The following is a 24,866-nucleotide window of genomic DNA, read 5'->3' as shown; positions in this document are numbered from 1 at the left end:
CAAAGTGATTAATTAACCCTTCCACACTGGGGGAGTTAGGGGCATGGTACCCCCACAATCTGGAATATCTGTGTAAAATTTTTTGGGTCTCCCTTCATACCAGAGAAGTCTGAATTATTATGGTGTTAAATAAAAGATAAAATATTGATATTATACAATGTTATACATATTTTTATGCATTTCTGAGTTTCTAAACTTTCCCTGTATTATCTATAGCTTCTACAACCCCCCCAATAATTCCCATTTAATTTCTTATCTAGACCTCCTATATACATTGAAATCACAATGGGGAAAGCAGCAATGTGGAAGGTAACTGTGTATGACTCGTCTAAGGTCAGAAGTAAGATGCTAATCCAGGCCTTCCTGTCCCTCTGTCCACTGTACTAAGAGTACTGGAGACAATCCGGAACAGGAATAAGACTGAACTCCTAGCCCCATGCACTTTCCTAAGGGATGCCTTACACCTTCCCACGCAGACCTTTTATCAGTCTCTACCTACCCAAACCATTTCTATTCTCTGAGAACCAGCTCATCTAATCACTTCCATGAAGTCTGCCCCAACCCAATTTTAGATGTCTCAGAGTACTTACTGTCTGTGTCATTTATCTAACATTATCTTACATGACATCTGTTGTTACTAGGGCCTTTCTTAACACAATGGTAGATTACAGACTCAGCTAGGTGCTTCAGTGGATACAATGCTGGGCGTGGAGTCAGGAAGACCCAAGTTCAAATCCTGCCTCAGGCGTTTCCTGGCCGTGTGATCCTGGGCACGCCACTTAACCTATTTACCTTAATCCACTGGACAAGGAAACAACAAACCACTATGGTATCTTTGCCAAGAAAACCCCATGGACAACACTGGTGTGCTATGCTCCATGGGGTTACCAAGAATCAGATACAACTGAACAAGCTAGATTATAAATTCCTTGAGGGGAAGGCCCATATTTTACATTTCTTTGCCCCATTTTGGCCTAGCATGGTGCCCTGAACATAGGTGATTCAATGAAGCTGATTTAAAAAAAAAAAAAAAAGGATAATTCTGTTGATGTAAGAAGAATAACCAGGGCAGCTAGGTGGTGCAGTAAATAGAGCACCTGGAGTCAGGAGGACCTGAGTTCAAATGCGACCTCAGACACTTGATACTTACTAGCTGTGTGACCTTGGACAAGTCACTTATCCCCAACTGCCCTGCCTCTCCCTCCCCCCTCTCCACCCCCCTTGCCAAAAAACAAAAAAAAGAAGAAGAACTGGTCCAGTTTTGTTCAGAGCTGTCTCCCGTTTACTTCACAGTAACTGACAATGTGCTTCAGCAGGTCAAGTCTTGACTTGACTTTCAAATAGAAAGGATGGACTCCTCTGAAATAAATATGGTGTGGTCTACTATCTTGATGAAGCACCGGACATGGAAAATTTAACAAGCAATCTGTCAGAGAAAGAATGTTTAAACCACATAAACAGCACAATTAATGTAGGGGAAGAATTCCAATAATAAAAATTGACATCTTTCTGGGTATAGGAAAATTGCAAAAGACAAAGGACGGAAATTTTTTTTGTAATAAAAATACAAAGACATAGCTTTCAAGGAAAGCATTCACCTTTTATTTGCATTTATTTATAAATTTAAAAGAATTTATTTGAAATAAGAGAGTTCTGTTTGAATTACTGAAAAGCCCAAATTTATAGAAAAAGTTTAGTGCTGGAAATAATATAAATGAAAATTTAATACTTTTTTTTATAAAAATAATATTAGTTAAAAGAATCGAAAGTCACAATAGACCTAAATTATATTATTCCTTAAGAATGCAAACAAGTTAGCATTTATTTTAAAACACAGTCTGTTTTCCTTATGCTACTTCTAAATTATCACTAAGTTTGAGCTAATAGGGTTCAAATTAAGGAAGTTTTACAATACATCTACATCTACTGACTCGCGGCTGCTTTAGTAAATCTGGAGTTGCCCTAGCGAGCGATGTCATCTCAGGCCACCTCACAAGCTCTGTAAAGAATTTAGAGCAACCTGAGAAGGTAGTTGGATGATTGACTTGCTTTCACCTCCTGCTATTTCTTCAAAGAAAACATACCATTAAAATGTGCCCTTCTATTCTTCGGTTATTCCTGAGGATGTCTATGTCTAATGAAGCTCCCAATTTTAGGACTCAGTAATTGCTATGGTTACTCCTAGACATCAGTCTGACTAATTGTGAAGCGCCAAAAGACAGCTGGGATGGTGGGGAGAGAAGCAGAAAAAGAGAACACTTTGTCTGGATCCCTCCGTTGTCCCCACACTACCTTTTATTCACTTTATCCGTGCAAATATCCTAACCCATAAACAGACTATAAAGTCCTTGACAGCAGGCAGCGTCTGTGTCATTTTTTTTTTTAATTATATTCGTAGTGTCTATCCCTATCCCCATCATGCTGGAGTGACCTCCTCACTCCTGACAAAGGGCAAGGGCACTGAGACCTTTGAAAGAAGAGGGCCTGGGTTCAAATCTTGCTTCTGATCTTGGGCAAGTCCCTGGTACTTGATTTCCTCATCTATAAAACTGTGTGGACTAGACGACTATTGAAGTTTGTTCTGGACTATATTCCTATTCTACCTTGATCTAAATAGGTGATCAGTCCACATTTCCTTCAAAAAAAGAGGAAATCTTCTCTGCTGTGCCAACCTTAAGTAGGTAATGAGGCTGGAATAAAAATAAAGAGAGTCCCATATGGTGTGGGTGATGATTATGACACAGATAAAGCAGTGCTAAAGTTTGATTTGCTTGGGTACTTGAGACGATGGGCACCTATACCACCCACCCCCTTCAAATCTTTCTTTATGGGTGCCCAAACCATTCTTATATCTCTTACGATCGTCCTGGCCAGAGTAAAGTGACACGGAAAGGCACAAACCCAGCTCCTTCATTAAATGGCAGGGCAGTTAAGAAATTCTCCACTCTTCATCATAGCCCACTATAATCTTTGAAAATCTTAAAAAGTTTTTTTTTTTAAATAGGCAATACCCACATAAGAGGGACAGCACAGCATAAAGAACAGAGAACAGGCCCCCCCCAAGCCAAGAACCTGTATTCAAGAATTTAATGCCTGGGGGAAAGAGAGGGAGAGAAAATTTGGAATCCAAAAACTTGTGGAACTGAGTGTTGTAAACTAAAAATAAAAAATAAATTTATAATTTAAAAAAAGAAAACGGCAAAAGAAAATTTTTACGTGTCATTGAGGAAAAATAAAATACTAAATTAAAAAAAGAGAATTTAATGGCTGGGGGACCCTGGGCAAGTGACTTAACTTCTCAGCGCCCTGCAGGCCGGGGCGGGTCTGTAACTGGCGGAGGGAATTCCTCCTGGGAGAGCCGGCTTCTGGTCTAAAACAGCCTGGGCTTGAAACCAGAAAATCTGAGTTTGAGGGGCCCAGCGGCCGTGACCTTGGGCTGGCCGGTCATGCGACCTCTCTGAGCCTCAGTTTCTTCGTCTGTCAATGAGGGTAAGATGCACGGCCTGGAGCGGCGGGAGGACCCGGGTTCAAACGGCCCCTCCGGGCTCACTACCTCTACGCGTCCGTGACCGAGTCCCTTCCCTTCCAGTCTCAGCGTCCCCCCTTGGTCAAAGGAGGGGGATGGCCTGGCCGGCCTCGAGGGCCCCGGCGGCTCTCCGTCTATCCCAGAGTCCCGGAGGAGAGCCCTAAGACAAAGTGGCAAAAAAAAAAAAAAAAAGTAACTTGTTTGGGATGGGGGGAGGGGCGGGGAAAACAAAGGTAAAGAATAAAGAAACCCCTTGGCGTTTCACAAGAACTGCCTTCCGGAGGGCACAAAGGCGGGACCGAGGGGTCGAGCTCAGCCCAAGGACCTTAACTGACGCGGGAGGGGGAGGGGGGAGAGAAAGGAGGAGGAAGGGGAAGGATGAATTGGGAGAGAAGTAAGGAGACCGGAGAAGAGAAGATGGAAGAGGATGAGGAGAAGGAAGGAGGGCCAAAGAGGGGAAGAGAAGGGGACGGGGAAGGGGGGAAGGAGGGAAAGGAAGGAAGAAAGGAGAGAGAGAGGAAGGAAGGGAAGAAGAGGAGGGGAGAGGAGGGAAGGAAGAAGGGAGGGAGGGAGGAAGAAAGGGAAGAAGAGGGGAGGAAGAAAGGGAAGAAGAGGGGAGAAAGAAGGAAGAAAGAAGGAAATGAGAAGGGAAGGGACAGAGAGGGGGAAGGAGGGCTCGTGAGGAAGGGAGGATGGAGTCTCGGCGTCCTCCGGGGCACATAGCGGTCGCCGGCGGCTCTTTGCTGGGAGGAGGGCTACGAGGCCGGGGGCTCGCGCCAAGCGCGGGGTGGCTGGAACCCGTCCTCTGGGCGATGGAGGAAGGAGAGTGACAATCATCCGTCCATCGGTCCGTCCGTCCGTCCCCTCCCCAGACTCGGTCCCCGGCCCCTCGGGCCCCCGCCGGCGCTGGACTCACATGTGCGGATTCCTCTTGAAGGCGTTGTTAATGTCCTTCACCACCCGCTGCACCAGCACCGCCACCTCCTCCGTAGACTCTGCCATTTTTTTCAAATGCGGGGGAGGGGGAGTGCAGCGGCAGCCGCAGAAAGTAAGTCGGCCGGCTGACTCCGTAAAAGCTTGATGTTCCCCGGGGGAGGAGGGGGTAGAGGGTTCCGTGTCCGAGTGTGTATATGTGTGTGTATGTATGTGTGCGTGCGCGCGCGCGCCCGCGTCTTTCTCCGCCGGGCCTCTGAAGAGAGTAGGAGCGCTTCCGGGTCAGCCCACGGGGAGGGGAGGGGGAGGTGTTGGAGCGTTGAAAATTGCGGGCCTCGCTCTTCCCCCCTCCCCCTCTTCACGTGCGCCTGTGCGCACGAGGCCGACCCGACGCCGGGGCGTCCCCGAGCGCCCATTAAAGGGATAGGATCTTGCGCTCCTCTGAGAGGCGAGGGTGAGAACGAGACTGGGGTGGGGGAGGGGCCCTTCCCTCGGCCAGATGCCCTTGCTCGCTGGGGCTTCCCCCGAGCTTCCCGCTTTCTCCCTTGTCTCTTTCCGTCCCCCCCCCCCCCACCCAGTCTTTTCCTTCCTATTCCCCTGGACGTTTGCATCCTCCTGCCTCCCAGCTCTCCCTAGACTCGGGTTGTGAACGTGCTGGTGTTTTCTCTTCTAAGGTTTGCACAACACTTTTACCCACGTCATCTGTGGTTTTTAAACCCCCGGGGAAGATCAGCAGCTAAGCTACACATTGTCCTCCAGGCTGTCCAGTGGCTTACAATTCATGGAATGTAAGCTCCTCGAGGGCAGGATTTTTTTTTTTAATCCCCAGAGCGGGATACGATTTGATAAATAAAACTGTGAACTTGCAGTCCCAAAGACCTGAGTTCAGATCCAGCCTCGGACCTTAGTAGCTGTGTGACCCAGGGCAAATCACCGAATACCTGTCTATCTCGGTTTTCTTTTATATAAAATGGGGGTAATAGGACCTAGACACACCGCACGCCCTCCCCCCCCCCCCATTCAAGGATAATATGAGATAAAATTTGATTGGGTCTCAGTTTAGAATGCCAGAAACTTTTTAAGTGATGTATAAATGCTAGCCATTGTATTGGGGTGTAATAAAAGTTTGTTTGTCGATCGCTTGAGGGCTTGTTTGTTTTCGGGGAATTTGAGATTCGGGAAATCTGTAGATGCTCTTAGCCTTCCCTATGGCTTCACCCACGTGGAATCCCGTCACCTTTGCACATACTGAAGGGTCGTCTTTACCCCTAGAGCTCAGTACCGTTATCAGCGCAAAGGTAAAGGGGAAAAGTTTACAAGCCATCGAAAGGACCTTTGAAGAGTTGGTCCCTAAGATTTTGAAAATATTTTCCCCCTTTTCCCTATCTGGGGAAGGAAAGGAGGTAATGTAACCAGGGCTGTGGTGGATGCCCTCGTTTTGTGGCTTCACCGTGCCTTGTGGCAATCTTTTTGAGAAACTGAAAATAACTGCATTCATCTTACTGAGATGAATAATTTGGAATCAGTTAAAGAGACATTGGTTTCCCAGCGCTTAGCACACAGCACCTGAAACAGAGTAGGTGCTTAATAAATGCTTATTTAATGATATCAAATGATTGATTCCTGAGTTATGGAAACGTAACTCTAGAAACATTTTCTGCACAATGAAACTATCTCTGAAGTCTAAGTTTAAAGTGAATTTTCGTGAACATATTCACATTCCAAATGAAGAAAAATGCAAATCATATAACATGTATCAGAAATTGTTTTCTTCTACAATGAAAGAGGGAGGGGAAAAATCCAGTATGTCTGTAATATATTACAGGAAAATAATCGCTTAGATTTTGAAATTCTAGCATTCTAAATTGATTGTCAATCAAATCCAACAAACATCTATTAAATGCCTTCTGTGTTCCCAGGCTGTGCTAAGCCCTTTAGAAAAAAAAAAAAAACAACCCATTCCCTTAAAGGGATTATATTCTACTGGGAATTTGACACCTAAGAAGTGATAATTGAGATGTACCTTGAGGCTTTTATATTGACTTTTCCTTATTATAAAAACTAAGGAAATTAGAAAAGATTTTCCACAGGAGGTGGCACATGAGCCAGGCTATTGATTCTAGGAGGAAGGGGAAGAGAGGGTATAATCCCAGGTATGGAGGGGAACAGCCTAAGCAAAGGCACAAAGACAGAAAATTGAGTTTCAAGTTAGGGTAATAGCAAACTAACATAGCTTGCTCAGAATGTAGAGTACCTAAAGAAAAGTAATGGGTAGATCTTCATGTCAAAAGTTTGTTTTCAATCAGGCACATTGTTACCTGTATTTTCATCCTACTATTCGATGAAGCACCTATTGTCAATACATGCTTCTCTTGAGAGAAATGGTATGATACAGTAGAAAGAATGCTGGATGCGGACTCACAAATCCTGGCATCCAAACCCACTTCTACCACTTAATACTTTTGTTATTTTGGGCAAGTAACTTACTCTCTTTAGGACTCAGTTTCCTCCCATGTAATAAGGGAGGATAGTGGTGGTGGATGGCATCCGAGTTCTCTCCCAACTCTAAATTTGTGAACCTGTGTGTGAGTTCTTTCTCTTCCTTCGCAGGTCTGTGAGTGAGCAAGCATTTTTACAATCTGCCATGTGCTGAGGAGACAAAGTGATAGTCTTTTCAGATCGTTTGAACCCCACTGAGGGCCAAAGCCTGAACTAATCAACCAAGGATGCTTTGCTTTGCTCTAAAAATGCCTTTTCCTGTGTCAGCAACTTTAAGACCAGATAAAGCTGACTAGGAGTTTTCTTCCTGTTTAAAGCCACTAAAGGACAGGATGCTTAGGACCATATGTCATCTTGAACTTCTCTTTTCTTGGTATCATAAGGACATATGCTATCCAGGGTAAACACAGATATCCTGGGATCATAATTTCAATTGACACTCTGTTAACTGTCTTGTCTTATTGTATTTACAACTTATTCAACTAAGAAACTTCCTTTTTTTTTTACCTTTTTATTTTTTTATTTAATCTTTTATTTTTCAACATTAATTTCCACAAGATTTTGAGTTACAGATTTTCTCCCCATTTCTACCCTCCCCCACATTCCAAGGTGACATATATTCTGATTGCCTCATTCCCCAGTCAGCCCCTCCCTCTTTCAGCCCATTCCACCCCCTTCCACTTTCCCCTTACTTTCTTGTAGGGCAGGATAGATTTCCATGCCCCATTCCCTATAAATCTTGTTTCCCAGCTGCATTAAAAAAATTTTTTTTAAGCATCTACTTTTAGAACTTTGAGTTCCAAATTCTCTCCCCTCTTCCCTTCCCACCCACCCTCCCTAGGAAGGCAAGCAATTCAACATAGATCACACATATGCCATTATGTAAAACACTTGCACAACACTCATGTTGTGAAAGACTAACTATATTTCCTTCCACTGTATCCTGTCCCCCTTTATTCAATTTTCTCCCTTGACCCTGTTGCTTTTCAAATGTGTTTGCTTTTGATTACCTTCTCCCCCATCTGCCCTCCCTTCTATCATCCCCCTTTTTTATCCCCTTCCCCTTACTTTCTTGTGGAGTAAGATACCCAATTGAGTGTGTATGTTATTCCCTCCTCAAGTCAATTCTGCTGAGAGTAAGATTCACTCATTTCCCCTCACCTGCCCCCTCTTCCCTTCTAACAGAACTGCTTTTTCTTGCCACTTTTATGTGAGATAATTTACCCCCATTCTATCTCTCCCCATTCCCTCTCTCAATATATTCCTCTCTCACCCCTTAAATTTATTTCATTGTTTTAGATATCATACCTTCATATTCAACTCATCCTGTGCCCTCTGTCTATATTCACTTCAACTCCCCTAATACTGAGAAAGGTATCATGAATTACACACATCATCTTTCCATGTAGGAATGTAAACATAGCAGTTCATAAGTCGCTTATGAATTCTCTTTTTGTTTACCTTTTCATGCTTCTCTTGATTCTTGTATTTGAAAGTCAAATTTTCTATTCAGCTCTGGTCTTTTCATCAAGAATGCTGGAAAGTGATGCATCAACTGGGGGCAGAGCCAAGATGGTGGATGGAAAGCAGGGACTTGTGTGAGCTCCCTGCCAGGTCCCTCCAAAAACCTATAAAAAATGGCTCTGAACGAATTCTAGAACTGCAGAACCCACAAAATAGCAGAGGGAAGCAGGGCTCCAGCCCAGGACAGCCTGGATGGTCCCTGGGTAAAGTCTATCATGCAGGGAGCTGGGAGCAGAGCGGACCAGAGCCCAGCATGGGCAGTGGCAGGACCAACCAGACCCCAGACCAGGAGCTGGGTGGAGCAGGCCCCAGCGCCCTGAATCAGTGAGCTAAGGCAGTTACCAGACTTCTAAACCCACAAACACCAAAGACAACAGAGAAGGTTAGTGGGAGCAGAGTGGGGACAGAGTTCGCAGTTCAGCCACCTCCCTGGGGGCAGCGGAGGTAGGGCAGCTACAGAACTACAGCTGCAGTTGCTTCTGGCACCAGGCCCACCTGGTGGGAGGAATTAAGTGGCGGATCTGATTAGGACTGCAGAGCCTGCTTAAGATCTGAGTCCAATCCGGGTTGGCAGTTCTTGAGGAAGGAGGAGTGCTGGTGTGGCAGAGCTGGCTGTATAGAAATAGCTCTGAAATCAACAGCGCATCCCCTCAAACTTGGAACAAAGTACTCTCTACTCTACAAGCAGTCATACACCAATGAAAAACTCAAGGGTCAAGTAGTTGGCTGGGAACATGGCCAGGCAGTGAAAACGAACTCAGATTCAGACTCAGACTTTGGATTCTTTCTTTGGTGACTAAAAGACCAAAACATACAGCCAGAAGAAGTCAACAAAGTCAAAGAGCCTACATCAAAAGCTTCCAAGAAAAACATGAACTGGTCTCAGTTCATGGAAGAGCTCAAAAAGGATTTGGAAAAGCAAGTTAGAGAAGTAGAGGAAAAATTGGGAAGAGAAATGAGAAGGATGCGAGAAAACCATGAAAAACAAGTCAATGACTTGCTAAAGGAGACCCAAAAAAACTGAAAAAAATACTGGAGAAAACACCTTAAAAAATAGACTAACTCAAATGGCAAAAGAGCTCCAAAAAGCCAATGAGGAGAAGAATGCCTTGAAAGGCAGAATTAGCCAAATGGAAAAGGAGGTCCAGAAGACCACTGAAGAAAATACTACCTTAAAAATTAGATTGGAGCAAGTGGAAGCTAGTGACTTTATGAGAAATCAAGATATTATAAAACAGAACCAAAGGAATGAAAAAGTGGGAGACAATGTGAAATATCTCATTGGAAAAACCACTGACCTGGAAAATAGATCCAGGAGAGACAATTTAAAAATTATTATACTATCCAAAAGCCATGAACAAAAAAAAGAGCCTAGATATCATCTTTCAAGAGATTATCAAAGAGAACTGCCCTGATATTCTAGAGCCACAGGGTAAAATAGAAATTGAAAGAATCCACAGATCACCTCCTCAAATAGATCCCCAAAAGAAAACTCCTAGGAATATTGTTGCAAAATTCCAGAGCTCCCAGATCAAGGAGAAAATACTGCAAGCAGTCAGAAAGAAACAATTTGAGTATTGTGGAAACATAATCAGAATAATCCAAGATCTAGCAGCTTCTACATTAAGGGATCGAAGGGCTTGGAATATGATATTCCAGAGGTCAATGGAACTAGGATCAAAACCAAGAATCACCTACCCAGCAAAACTGAGTATCATGCTCCAAGGCAAAATATGGATTTTCAATAAAATAGAGGACTTTCAAGCTTTCTCAGTGAAAAGACCAGAGCTGAATAGAAAATTTGACTTTCAAACACAAGAATCAAGAGAAGCATGAAAAGGTAAACAAGAAAGAGAAATCATAAGGGTCTTACTAAAGTTGAACTGTTTTGTTCACATTCCTACATGTAATGATGATGTGTATAATTTATGAGACCTCAGTATCAGGGTAGCTGAAGGGAATATGCATGTGTGTGTGTGTGTGTGTATTCATATGTATATATGTGTATGTATGTATATACAGAGCTGGAGGCTAGACCCCTCTGAACTCGATCCCACAGTTTCCCCCTAACCTGTTCTTTGGTGTTTATGGGTTGAGAAGTCTGGTAGCTGCCACAGCTCACTGTTTCATGGCCCCAAGGCCTCTTCCAGCTGGCTGACTCAGGGTCTGGTCTGTCCCAGTGCAGCCCACACCGGGCTGCCCTCTGCTCTCAGCACCTGTGCAATAGACCCTTCCTAGCGACCATCCAGGTTCTCCTGGACTGGAAATGTGCTTCTCTCTGCTATTTCGTGGGTTCCACAGCTCCAGAATTTGTTCAGAGCCATTTTTACAGGTGTTTGGAGGGATTTGGGGGGTAGCTTAAGGAAGTCCCTGCTTTCCTGCCACCATCTCGGTTCCACCCCCAGAAACTTCCTTTTAAACAGTATGGCTAAACACATATGGAGACCATAAATCTGAGGGACACAGACATACTGGGATTGTTCTAAAACACAAAAAGCTTGTCATTCTTTTATCAGACAGTCAGAATTTAAGTTCTGGCTCCATGTACTTAAATGTTCACTAGCTTCAGCTAGCTTTAAGGGAATAAACAATATGAATTTACGTATCACCTAGCCTGTTTCCCTCTTTTAACCAAACTTTCCGATTGACAAAAAAAGGCAAAAAACAAAAACAGCAACCAAAAAAAAAAAAAAACCCACCAGTTCCTGCTCTCAAGATGTGCATAGTTTAGTGAGGAAGACAACATGGAATCAACTCTTTACTAATAAGATATAGACAGGATTAATCAGAGATAATCTCAGAGAGAAAGTACTAAGATTAAGGAGGCCTGTGAAAGGCTTCTCGAAGAAGATAGGACTTTAGCTAAGACTTGAAGAAAGCCAGGGTAGCCAGGAGGCAGAAACGAGGAAGGACAGAATTCTAGGCCAGTAAAAATGCTGTCAGGAGACCGAATGTCTTGTGTGAGGAACAGCCAGAAGACCAGTGTCACTGGACTGCAGAGTGTATGGGAGAAGTAAGGTGTAAGAAGACTGGGAAGGTAAGAGGGGACCAGGTTATAAAGGGCTTTAAAACCAAACTGAGGATTTTATATTTGATCCTGGAGGTAGGAAGCCACTGGATTTATTGAATAAGAGGGTGACATTGTCAGAGACCTGTGCTTTCAAAAGATCAGTTTATGGAGAATGGACTGGAATGGGGAAAGCCTTGAAGCAGGAAGACTGACCCCAGCCTGTCACAATACACAGAGGTTCCCACATATTTGGCCAACTGCCTTCTTTTCAAAAAAAAAATGACTCAGCTCCCTACCCCCAAATCTACTTTCTTTAACCCTTTAATGTTTTTTTTTTAATTTGTATAATTTCAAAAGAATACAAAATATATTTTTGAAATGATGCATCTTAAATGTAATAATTCATTGTAAGTCTGTGGGGTTTTTCCTGCATTGAAATTTTGGTGATGCAATATTGTGTCATGTAACCATTTAGCATTGTATTGTAAACAAGTCATTACACCCACATATGCCTGCTGATACATGCTGGACTTCCTGGCAATTTGAAACTAACTCTCTTGCCAACACTTGCTTGTTAAGACCTGTCAGAGGACTTGACCACTGATTAGTTTTAACTTGCATTTTGTGTGTTTATTTGGAAAATAATGTAATCACTACGACTTTATTACACAACAGATAAAACCTGTATGAATGTTTTTTCAAAATTTTTTTTGAAACCCCCACCCCCTTATTTTTATTCAACACTGCACCCCACCCCAAGTTGCACCCAAGGCTACTACCACCTCTCCTGAGGTTGGTATTGCCCACTTTGGGAACCTATAGCTAGACCTTCCTTTTTCTCTTTTTCTGTGATTGATAGCTATCTTTGATTTGATGTTCATTAAATAGGAATTCCTTGGATTCCTTAGCAGTTCGCACTTTGATATGGCTCATAACAATAGGAGCTTCTGTTGTTAGAGAGTCTAGTTTGTAAGTATGTCATTAAAGTGGCTATATCTTATCTTGCCTTTCCACCCTTGTTATAGGATATCTGCCTTTTACCTCTGTGCTATTTCACTGTTTTATCTATACATGTACACAGTAGAAATGTCCCTGAATATTTTTGTATGTAAATTACATTTTCATGAGTGTTATCATATTTTTTACTCTACTAGGATAGTACATTCATTTCATAACTACAATATAGTTAATATATCTTCTCTCTTGACTATTGTTAGTTGCCAGAAATTCCCTGTACCTTATAAATTGGATTTCTTACAAGGACTAGAATTTAATGTAAATCAAAAGAAAATATTGGTAGGAATTGTGATCTGTAAGAAGACATTCCCATTGTAAAATATTCTCTTTCTTGAGTCTTTCATGTGCTTCACCGTATTGCATCATCTATAATTACAGACCTCAGCTATAATGAACAATGTGCCAGGTGGTAAGTCAGGCCTGAGGCGCAAGAGAACAGTGTAATGAAGCTAATTATAATCTGTTCCCATGTACTATATATGCATTGTAGTTGGAAGCACTAGGGACTGGTTATCATAAACCTAAAATCTAGGTGGTTCAAGTGGGCATCAGTCTTATAGAACATTCATTTTGAAGGGGAAGAAAATCCTATGTTAAAAGTTAGAAAGAGCCTTAGAGACCAACTAATCCAACACCTTCCAGTTCCACAAGAGGAAACAGAGATCTGGAGAAAGGAAATTACTTGTCCAGGGTTACAGTTCTAGTAATTAGAGAGCTGGGACCCACAGGTCTTCTCATTCCAAGCCCCAAACTCTTTTGTCTCCCTTGACTGAATATATTCTTTTTGGAGACAAGGACTATTTAATTGTTGTCTTTGTGCATAACAGATGTTAAATAAATGCTTGTTGATTGATGCCTGCTATTCCACCAAGTGGCCTCTATCTTTGAAATCATCTAAACCAATAGTCTCAAACACAGATCTTATGTTTGTTTTAATTTTTATAGTACTTTATTAGTACTTCTAGTGTCTAAATCTTTGTTTCTCTTTATAAGCATGTGTTGATATACTTAAATATTCCTCTAAAAAAGGGACAAAGGACTATATAATATAGGGGGAGGAGCAAAAAGGGGTGAAATACAGTCCAGCAGCCCAACCTCAACAGATTTGAGATCCTTGATCTGCTCTTAATTTACAGATTAGAAAACTAAGGTCTAGAGAGGTAAAGAGACTGGCCCAAGGTCAGACATTTAAAAAAAATCGTACATCAAATGCATTTAATGGAAGTTCACACTTTGATATGACTCGCAAAAATAAGAGCTTCTGTCACTGACATTTTTAATGAATATAGTTTGGTGAGTAAGATGTTAAAGTTATTACATCTTACTTTGCCTTTCTTCCCTTGTTACAGGATGTCAGCTCTTTGCCTGTATGACCAATTTCACTATTTTATCTCTACGTATATGTATATATGCAGTAAGAATATCCACGAATATTTTTGTATGTAAATTGAACCTTCATGAGTCCCATCATATTTTGACTAGACTAGGATAGATTACTTGAAGTAGGATCCGTGGACCCCTAGGGATTCAAATCATAAATCAAATGTAAAATTCTATGTAGTTGAAGTAAAAAACATTAATTTTCCTGAGATAATAACTAACATGATATCTGTGTGCACCTAACCTAAAGCCTGTTTCTGTTCTATAGAACAGTGGTTAAAAATATTCCCCCCACCAATATCACAGGATTGTTCTGAGGTAATTTATTTTTAAAACTTAGAATTCTCTCTCTATATAAGCTGTTATTTATTGTAAGCTACCAGCAATGGGTTGGTAGTTGCATAAGGTAGTGAAATGAAGGTGAATTTGGTATTTAGATGCCAAAGCCAAGGACAGCCCCAGTATCACATTACTTACTTTTGACATTAACATGCTGACAGCCCTTATTTGATTCAAATTCCCTGACTATGCATTCCTCTGTGTAAGTATACACACTTGGAAGTCTCCCTAGAATTTTCTCAGCTCTTAGTTTCATTCATTTTCATCATCTTCTGTATCTACTCAAAGACTGTTAGTACAGGAAAGGATCCTAGATGTCATCTAGTCTTAGCCTTTCCTTTTAAGGAAATTGATGCCCAGATCATTTAAGTGACCTTTATAATATCACACAGTTTCAGAAAGTAAACTAAAACTTAGGTCTTTGACTCTCAGTCCATTCTGCTTACCACTACCAATCAATCTTTTTGTTGTTCTTCAGTTGTTTTTGCAGTCATGTCCAGCTCTTCATGACCCCATTTGGGGTTTTCTGGAAGAGATAATGGAATGATTTGCCATTTCCTTCTCCAGCTCATTTTACAGATGAAAAAACTGAGGTAAACAGGGTGAAGTGACTTGCCCAGGGTGACACAGCTAATAAGCCTCTGAGGCTGGATTTGAACTTAGGAAGATGAGTTTTCCTGACTCCAGGCCCAGTACTCTAACCATGTTGACACTTAGCTGCCCATAAATCAGACATTTATTGAGTGCCTACTATTCAGTCAGATAATTAGGAGAGAGGGGTATAATGAAAACATTAGGGAGAAGAGGGTGATTGATAGTGTCAAATGCTGACAAGAGTTTAAGAAAGTTGAAGATTGAGAAAAGGCCGTTCGATTTGGCAATTAAAAGATTGTTTAGTAACTTTGGAGAGAGCAGTTTCATTTGGATGATGGGGTCAGAAGCCAGACTGTAAAAGGTTAAGAGGGTGAGAGGAAAAAAATTGGAATTACCTATTGTAGATAGCCTTCTCAAGAAGTTCAGCTACAAAAGGGAGGAGAAGTATGGAGTGATGGATGGATGGATCAAATGACAATTTTTTGAAGGTGGGGGTAACATGGGCAGGTTTGTAAGCAGTAGAAAGCAGTCAGTAGACAGGGAGAAACTGAAGATAAAAAGGGGAGTGGGGACAAAAGAGGGGCCAACCTGCTAGAGAAGATGAGGTGAAATGGAACCACTTGTGCATGCAGAAGTGCTTACCTTACCAAGAAGCACCACCTCACTGTGAGAGACAGATGTGGAATAGAAGATGCTATTTCGTTGAGACAAATGATGTTTCACAACATCAGGAGTTCTCAACCTTTTGGGGGGTCATGTACCCCCATTACAATTTTTGAAGCTATGGATTCATCAGAATAGTGTTTTTAAATGCATGGAATTAAATACATAGAATAATTATATTGAAATATAATTAGCAAAGTATTTTTTTTAAAAAGTTCTCAGACTCCAGGTTAAGGGCCCTTGTCTAGAATATCTTTGTTGCTTTCCAAATAATCAATTGGTATGTACGGATAAGAGCTGAAATTCATGTAGTCTGAGTCTTTGAATCTGTTTCATTCTCCATCCATCCATCCATCCGTCCATCCATCCATGCAAACAAACAAACATGTTGACCTCCTACTGTGTGTAAAAGACTTCCTAAGACATTCTGGAGATGGCTACAATAGTGAATAAGGCACTCTCTATGTTCTGGGACAGAAACACTGGTTGTAAGTTCAGGGTTAGGATTTGGTAAGTTTGATTTGAGGGAAATGACAAAAAGAAAAAACAAAAACCCAGTCCTCTTTTCCTAGGTAAGAGGAAGAATATTTAGTGCCTTGAGGAAAGCAGCTCTTTAGGTCCCTGTTTCCTCATCGGGACGTGCCCAGTGCAGCACGTAGCAGCAATAGCAGGCTTCCAGAGAGTAAGGAGTATATCAGGTCTGAAGAGCTAACCTTCATCTCAGTTGTACTCCTGTGAGTCAACCAAAGCAGGTCTCAATGCATTTGGCCAATCAGTGAAGCAGATAGGTTTCTATTGCCTAATTTAGACTTTGAGCACATTATGTATCTCTCATCCATACAACTCTATTCTAGTACTACCTGTATCTCGATTCTGGGTGTCTATGTTATATAATTATGCGTAGGCGCAGCAGATTCACCTTGGATTTATAACTGTGCCATACGGCCTAATCCCTTAGGGCTGAAAGCCTGAAGAGAACCTACAGCACCCACTGTACTCTAATACTAGGGAAAATGGGGTGTGCACAAATAAAATAAAAAATAAAATTCATCCAGCCGACAATGGAAAAATTTTTTAAATGCCATGGGATTCAGGGGAGTGAAAAGTCTTCCCACTGGGGAGGAAGAGTTAAGGTTTCAGGGAGGAAGTGGCATTTAATCTGGTTCCTGAAAGGAGGGCAATACTTTAGCAAAATGGTAAGGAACAAGGCCTTCCAAGCATAGAGAATACTATGGGGGAAAGCATAGGACATGTTCAATGAATAATAATTGGTGCAATTTGACTAGAAATTCAAAGGAGTATAGGCTAGGAAGATAAATTGTGGTGTATCACTATGGAGTTAGTTACTATATATTTTTCATCCATTTTATTTTAATGCTCTGCAAGGTATCATGCAAGCAGTGCTGAGTGTTATATTACCCTGGGAATAACTTTTATTGTAGAAAAAAATAGACTGATTTCCACTCTAAGTAAAAAATAATGAAATCCACAATTGTTTAGGGTTTTGTAATAATGTTATTGGGATCATTTTGTAGTATGTTATTAAAAAGCATCTCTAAGCTACATTAGAGACATCATGGAATTAGATCCAGAGAACTTGGGTTTGAAACTTGGCTCTGCCCCTAGCTACCTGTGACCCAGGACAAGTCACTTAACCTCTCTAGGATTTAGTTATTTCATCAGTAAAATGGATGGGTTGGAGAAGATGGTCCCTTCCAGTTTTATATCTATGACAATACCAGGGTTCTATTAAATTAGAACTACAAATATAATATTAATAACATAGAAAATCGGTTGTAAGACATGGGAACAAAATTATAATAATATTGTGGCAAAGAAGCCAGAGTTTCTCCATGTATCTTTTAATGAATTTCTAAAAGTTAAATTTAAGATGTCTATGAAACACTCAATTTGAAATGTCTATTAGGCAGTTGGAAATGTAAGACTGAAGGTTAACAAATAGGCTAAGGCTAAATAAATAGATCTTAGAATCATCGGCATAAAGATGATAATTGAATCCATGGGAACTCATGAGATCATCAAGCAAAGTAGTATAGAAGGAGAAGAAAAGAGGGATTAGGATAGAACACTGGGGGACCCTCATAGTTAACAGGTATGACCTGGATAACTATCTAACTAAAGAGACAGAAGGATTGGTCAGAAGACAGCAGTGTCATGAAAACCTAGAGAACAGACAATATCAAGAGGAAGGTGTCAGCAGTCTCAAAGGCTTCAGGGAGGTAAACAAGGATGAAAAGACCATTAGATTTGGTGATTAAGAGTTCATCAGTAACGTTGGAGAGACCAGTTTCAGTTGAATCTTGGATTTGGAAGGCAGACTGCAGAGAGTTAAGAAGAGAGTAAGAGAAAAGGAATTGAAGGAATCAATTATAGACCAACTGAAGTGCAATAAATAGTTGTTAGTTTGTCCTATCATCTCTTTTTTATCATATGATTATAGCTAAATCAAGCCTATGCAATATTTATAATTTAAAGTAAATACTAACTTCTGCAGTAAAGTCCTTGGTTTCATTTCACTTGTTATTTCAAGAGAGAATCATCACATTTTATGTATAGTCAATTAGCTGGATAAAGAACTAACAAGAAAACTTGACAAAATAGGATATTTTAATGTACCAACACATAGATGTCAGTTATACCTAGGGGTGTACAGGAGCCAGTATGTGAGACTGGCAGACTGTTAAATTTTCAGTGTGAACATCTGCACCTTGAAAATTATCAAATATTACAAATCAGGGCTTGATTTATTGTTTTATTGATTGTTTAGACTCAAGAAAGGGATGAAGAAAATGTTAATATTGCAAATTAAACTTAAAAGTATGTCACGAGTATATTTTTTTTCCAGAGAGCTAGTTGTTAAACATTCGCCAGCACTCCCTGGTCATACCAATGACTGCTTAAGCCTAATTACAGCATCCTGTGAAATTGTGGGAAGGAAGACACTAGTTTTAAAGTCTTCAACCTGTTATATATTATAATTTTTAATTGTGTTTGGTACTTAGTTGTTCTCAAATTTAATGTATCAGGCTTCACAGCCCTCTTACTGCTGTCCTTCAGAAGAAACAAGGAAAAAATGTCTGGAGAGAAAGAGCCCAATCTAGGCTCTGCATTAAAAAAAAAAAAGAGAGGAGGATGGATGTCTCTTCAGAAAACAGTAGATGTTATCTCACATGCCAATGTTAACAGATTTTTGCTGAACTTGTGAGTCAGCCTGAATTTTCTATATCTTAACTCATGGAAACAAGTGCCTGGATGAGAATCTTCTTAAAACCTCATTCTGTTTGATAAACAGAAAAAATGTGACAATTATGAAGACTGTGAACTCAGATGTAAAACTCACAGCTGAATGTACAGGGAAGTGATAGAAGCTCAATATTATGTACAGAAAAGTCTGCACCAGAGACTTCTTCAACAACTGCTGAAAGATTTGAAAAATGTTTTCCTTCTTTTGGTCTCACTCATGATAGGAAATTATTAAATTCTACAAACTTGTCATGAAATTATACTTTATCTTTTTATTGTATTTTATTTATGAACTTAGTCATCCATGAAAACATTTCAATTACCAACAAGAACAAGAAGGAGCACTGTATGAGAAAGTTTCTTAAAAGAAACATGCATATGTGTACATATACATATACATCTATACATATGCATATACATACACGTATGTGTGTTTATATGTGTATATATATGTATGTAGATATATACATATTTTATATATATACAGATATATATATAGATATATATCTAAATTTAACAAAGTAGTAATAAAAGTGCTCCCTTTCAACACTTCTGGATTTTTTGGTATATTTTATTTTATTTGGATTTTTTCGGGTTTTGTTATTTTGAAGCAGAAAATACTAATAAATATTAGCATCTCCATACACCAAGGAGAACAGAAAAAGAATGTTGTATATAAAACTGGGAATCTCATTGCATACAGCTTTTTAAAATATATATATTATTAAATTCACTCCCTTAGTTTGAAAAGCTATCCTTCTTGAACTTCATTCTGTTCCCTTCCATACATTTGTAAAACTTCACTGATGCTCCTTTGCCATTTTTTCTTTCTTTCTTTCTTTCTTTCTTTCTTTCTTTCTTTCTTTCTTTCTTTCTTTCTTTCTTTCTTTCTTTCCTTCTTTCCTTTCTTCTTTCCTTCTTTTCTTCCTTCTTTCCTTCTTTCTTTCTTTCTTTTTCTCATTTTCTTCCTTTTCTCCTCCTCCTTCTGCTCCTCCTCCTCCTTCTCTCTCTCTTTCTCTATCTTCCTCTCTCTATCTCTCTCTGTCTCTCTGTCTCTGTCTCTGTCTCTCTCTCTCTCTCTCTCTTTCTCTCTCTCTCTCAATAGGAAATAGCCAGTAAAAAAAAGTAAACAGAAAATAGGTGCAATATAATGTGCAAGGAATATTAAGAAGGCCAGTATTGCTGAATTGTAGACTATGTAGAAAGGAGTAAAATTTAAGACTGGAGAGGTACAAATGGGCTAAGTTATGAAGAGTTTTAAATGCTAGACATAAAAGTTTATATTTTATCCTGGAAAAAAGTAGGGAATCTCTAGAGTATGAATATAGGGTCAGACCTTTGCACTTTGACAGCTGAGTGGAGGATAGATTGGAATGGGGGGAGACTTGAAGCAGGCAGACTATTCAGAAGGCTATTACAATAGTCTAGGTGAGAGGCAATGGGAGACTAAACTAGGGTAGTATGTGTAAGTAGAAAGGTGGGGACATGTACAAGAAATGTTGTAAAGGTAGAAATGCTAAGATTTGGCAATGGATTGAATATGTGGAATGAATGAGAGTAAGGAGTCAAGGATGATACCCATGTTGCAAATGCAGGTGTCTGTAAGGATGATAGTGCCCTCAACAGTAATAGGGAAGTTTGAGAGAGAGGAGGGTTTTTTGGGGGGTTGAGATCAATATTATGAGTCATGCTTTAGACATGTTGAGTTTGAAATGCTTGCAGGACATTCAGTTCAACATGTCCTAAAGGCAATTGGTGATAGAGATTAGAGAGTAGGAGAGGGACCAGGGCTATCTATCTATTTGTATGTCTATCTATCTGTCTATTTATCTATGATCTAGATCAATGTATCTAGATTAGATGGATACAGATTTATCTAGATAGATAGATAGATAGATATAGATATATTGACATAGAGGGATTATCTATGTAGAGATGATAAAGTGAAATAGTACAGCAGAAAAAGAGAAGAGGGCTCAGGACAGAGTCCTGAGAGATACTTGTGATGAGTAGATAGGACATGCATGAAGAATTAACAGAGGAGAATGTGGCAGTACAGTCAGACAGGTCAAAGGAAAACCAGGAGAGAGCAGTGGATGAAAACTAGAGAGGAGAGACTATTCAGAAGTGATTGATAATGTCAAATACTACAGAGAATTCTAAAAGGATGAGAATTGAGAAAAAGTCATTAGATTTGATCACCAAAAGATAGAAAATTGGTAATTTTGGAAAGAACAGTTTCAGTGGAATGATGTAGTTGAAAGCCAAACTACAGAAAATTGTGTTGTTTTTGAGTTGCGTGTGCCTTTGTGATCCCACTTGGGGTTTTCTTGGCAAAGATACTGGAGCAGTTGGCCTTTTCCTTCTTCAGCTCATTTTACAGATGAGGAAACTGAGGCAAACAGGGTTAAGTGACTTGTCCAGGGTCATGCTGCTAATAAGTATCTAAGGTCAGGCTTGAACTCAGGAAAATGAATTTTCCTAACTTTAGACCCAACACTCTATCCACTGTGCCACCTAGCTGCCCCAGCAGAAAGTTTAGAAGAGAGTAAAAAGAGAGGAACCAGAGGCACCTTAGGAGAAGTTCCATAGGTTCCCAAAGTGGGCTATACCACCCCTTGGGGGCACTGGAATGATCCAGTGGGGCAGTAGTAGTCTTGGGTGCAATTGGGGAGTGTTGAAATAAAAATAAGGGGGTAGTGAAAGCATAAGGAAAGAAGAGAAGAAAATTTTGAAAAACAATTGTATGTGTTTCATCTGCGGTGTTAACAAGTTAAAGTCATAGTGATTACATTATTTTCCAAATAAACACGCAAAATGCAAGTTATAGCCAATCAGTGATCAAGTCCGCTGACAGGTCTTAACAAACAAGTGTTGGCAGGCAAGCCTGTATAGCGCATTGTCAGGAAGCCCAGGATACATCAACAGGAATATGTGGGTATAATGACTTGTTTACGATATGATACTGTATGGTTACATGATGCAATATTGTGTCAAAAATTTCAACTCAGGAAAACCCCCACTAATTTACAATAAATTATTAAATTTAAGATGGTCATTTAACAAAAATTTCTATTTCTTGAAATGATGCAAATTTTTAAAAAAACTGTTAAAGGGTTAAAGAAAATAGATTTCCAGGGGGATGCTGAGTAATTTTTTTTGAAAAGAGGGTGGTGGACCAAATAAGTTTGGGAACCTCTGGGACAGACAGCTTGCTCAAGGAATTTAGCCATGAAGAGGGAAAAAAGATATAGGGTGAGAGCTAGCCAGGATGGTAGAATTAAATAAGGGTTTTTAAGGACGGAAGAGACATGGGCTTGTTTGTAGAGAACCAGCAGATAGGGAAAATGTAAGATTGTTAATGAGTGCAATCTGCTGGAAAAGATGGCAATTTTGCCTGAAATCTCACCAGTCTATGGCATGTAAAAATGTTCTTCAACCTTTTGAAAATGAGGGCAATATGTACCTGTCTCTAGTCTTCCAGAACCTCTACCATTTCCCATGATTCTTCAAAGTACAGCCATCTGACAACCAAATATATAAGTTATTTCAGTACCCTGAGATATATTTTATCCAGGCCAAAGTACTTGAAATAATTTAGAGACACAAGGTATTTTCTTACTATCTCCCAACCCATTTTTGGCCCTAATTACTTCTTAATTATGTCTTTTTATAGTCTGAAAATAACTTTCCTCAACAATATACAATAAAATCACAACAGTTGAATGGTTCTGCTTTTTCAAGGTCATTATTGATATCATAGCATATGCTCAAAGACTGAAATTTTGTTGCTCCTGTTCTGAAGATAACTAGACTAATATGATTTAGAGTTGGAAGGATCCTTAAAGGTCATAGATTCAAAGATAGAAAGGACCTTTAAGGGAACTTTGTCTAACCTCCTCATTTTATATTTGAGGCTCAGTTAAGTGACTTGCTCAGGGTCACACAGGAAGTAAATGGCAGGGCCAAGATACAAGGCCTGGTTCTCTGACTCCAAATGCATCGCGCTTCATACTGAACCACGCTGTATCATCCACTCTTCTCATTTTGCAAGTGAGTAAATGGAAGCTGAGAGAATTGAAATAGATTCCCTAAGATCACATATATCTATGCTAAATAGCGTAGAAAAAATTATTATTAGAATTTTTTCACAAGCTTTTCAAATCATTCTCAGCATTTGCCTTCCTGATACTATTCTTTTAAGTACATAATATTTTTTCCATATTATTCCAGTACCTGCTTCTGTCTTTGTTTTAATTTTAAATTTGAACTCATGGGAAAGCTCCCTGTGAACCCTCATCAAATTCTGATGAGTTCAAGAAGGATGAGGAAGGAGAAAAGGCTATTAGATTTGGTAATTAAAGGTACTAGTAACTTTGGAGAGAGCCAAAAAGTAACTCTTCATCTTTATATGCCGTTTTATTTTTTATTTGGATCATTGGAAACTATTGTTAGAATTTTGTGTTAGACAGGCTCCCATCCTTCTCATTGGAGTATGGTAAGTATGTTTTACTCTCTATTGGTTAACATTTTTGATCACTCAAATATGCTTATCTTAGATACAAAGTTTAACTAGAGCCATTGAAATGATTAAAAGTCATAACAATAAAAAACTTAATTTGGGTTTACTGATTACCATAAAGATGATTTTTTTCAGGGTGCTAACTATAAAGTTCTATTTTTTTTCCAAAAAACAGGAAATTAACATGAAGCATTTATTAAGCACCTACTAAGCGCCCTGCATTGTGCTAGACCCTGGGGATACAAATTCAGAGAATGAAACAATCATTATTCTAAAGGATTTTATATTCTGTTGATGTACATATATTAGAAAATAGAGAATAAGATTAGTTTCCAGTCACATGAAACCCAGTTGTATGTTTTTGTTTGTTATTTTATTTTTCATCAGTAAAAGTTTTGAAAAATGGAACCATAGCAAAGGACATATCTTAGATGTCCTAGAGTATGAATTGAATAATATGCTCCCACCAAAACTTGGTTGAAGTATTTGAATAAACTACTGATTTGACCAAGAAAGACACAGAGGCAATAATTGCTTATGACAAAGTTCATATTGTCTACAGTATGAAGGCTGCTTTTGTCAATGAATCAAAAGAGTGTTAAACCAAATTGGTTTTTAGTGCTGATGAAATTGGTGTTCATGTAAAACATCTTTTCTCAACCTCTTTGGAACAGCAACCCTGAGGGTCTTCCCCTCCCAGCTTGATTTTTTTTTTCTTTTTCCAATTAAAGGGGCCATCTCTTGACTCACTTCTTAAAGAGGCCTATTCACTGAATGGGTGTTACCTCACTCTAAGTGAGTACCTGAAAAGGCCTCAGCTTAAAAGAGCCAGGGTCTCCCATTACATCCTGGATCATCTCCAGTCATCCTGATGAATATCTGGTCACTGGATCCAGATGGCTCTAGACGAGAAAGTGAGGCTGGTGACCTTGCACAGCGCTTCTTCACTCAAATCAAAGTCAACTGCAAGTCACGTCATCATTTCCCTGATGTCATGGTCATCTTTGAAAATGAAAGACAAACACAACTTTTCTCAGGCATACATTTGATATGGGTTAATACAGGTGAACTTAGTTGCACATGTCTCTTGGTCTTCTGGTAATGAGGCAGAGAAGTTCAAGGTCTGGATTTGGAAACAGAAAGAGAGGTTCAAATGTTGGCTCAAGGCTTATTACCTTTGTGATCCTGAGCTAGCAAAGCAACCTATCTGAAACTCTGTCTTTTAACCTGCAAAATGGGATTAATAGCATTTAGCTCACAGGGTGGTTGTGAGGACCAAATGAGATAATACAAGAAAAGCAATTTTAAAACCTTACAGGGCTTTGTAAATAGAAGACATTGTGATTATTTTGGTACTTTAGCCATGACTTTTTCAGTTTGGGTATAGCCTCCACCAGTGCAGGTAGGACTTAGTAGATATTGAGGGAACTGTGGCAAAAGCAAAAATCATCCTGTGACCAGCCTGGAGATAAGTATCTTTGACTTTAGCTAAGTTGTTCATTGGATAGCAGGTATGTAGGTCCATTACTAGTCTCATATTTGAAGCCTTTCCAGCCTAGTAGGACCTGTCAGAGCATGTATTCAACTGTCATGGC

The 24,866-nt window shown here is 39.9% G+C and overlaps 1 protein-coding gene across 1 annotated transcript in view; it reads right to left on the bottom strand.

Annotated features, from left to right (window-relative positions):
* PTAR1 (protein prenyltransferase alpha subunit repeat containing 1) overlaps positions 1–4,720 on the bottom strand; it is a 63,182-nt gene extending 58,462 nt beyond the window's left edge. The window contains exon 1 of the mRNA XM_036737957.1: positions 4,443–4,720. Within this exon, the coding sequence (XP_036593852.1) occupies positions 4,443–4,528 (86 nt within the window). The 5' untranslated portion in view covers positions 4,529–4,720. The remainder of the gene's footprint in view (positions 1–4,442) is intronic.
* Positions 4,721–24,866: the final 20,146 nt, after the last annotated feature.

This window comes from Trichosurus vulpecula, chromosome 9 (genome assembly GCF_011100635.1).
Source record: "Trichosurus vulpecula isolate mTriVul1 chromosome 9, mTriVul1.pri, whole genome shotgun sequence".
NCBI lineage: Eukaryota > Metazoa > Chordata > Mammalia > Diprotodontia > Phalangeridae > Trichosurus > Trichosurus vulpecula.
The sequence above is the reverse complement of the archived record's forward strand: the minus strand, read 5'-3'. Positions and strand labels throughout refer to the sequence as shown.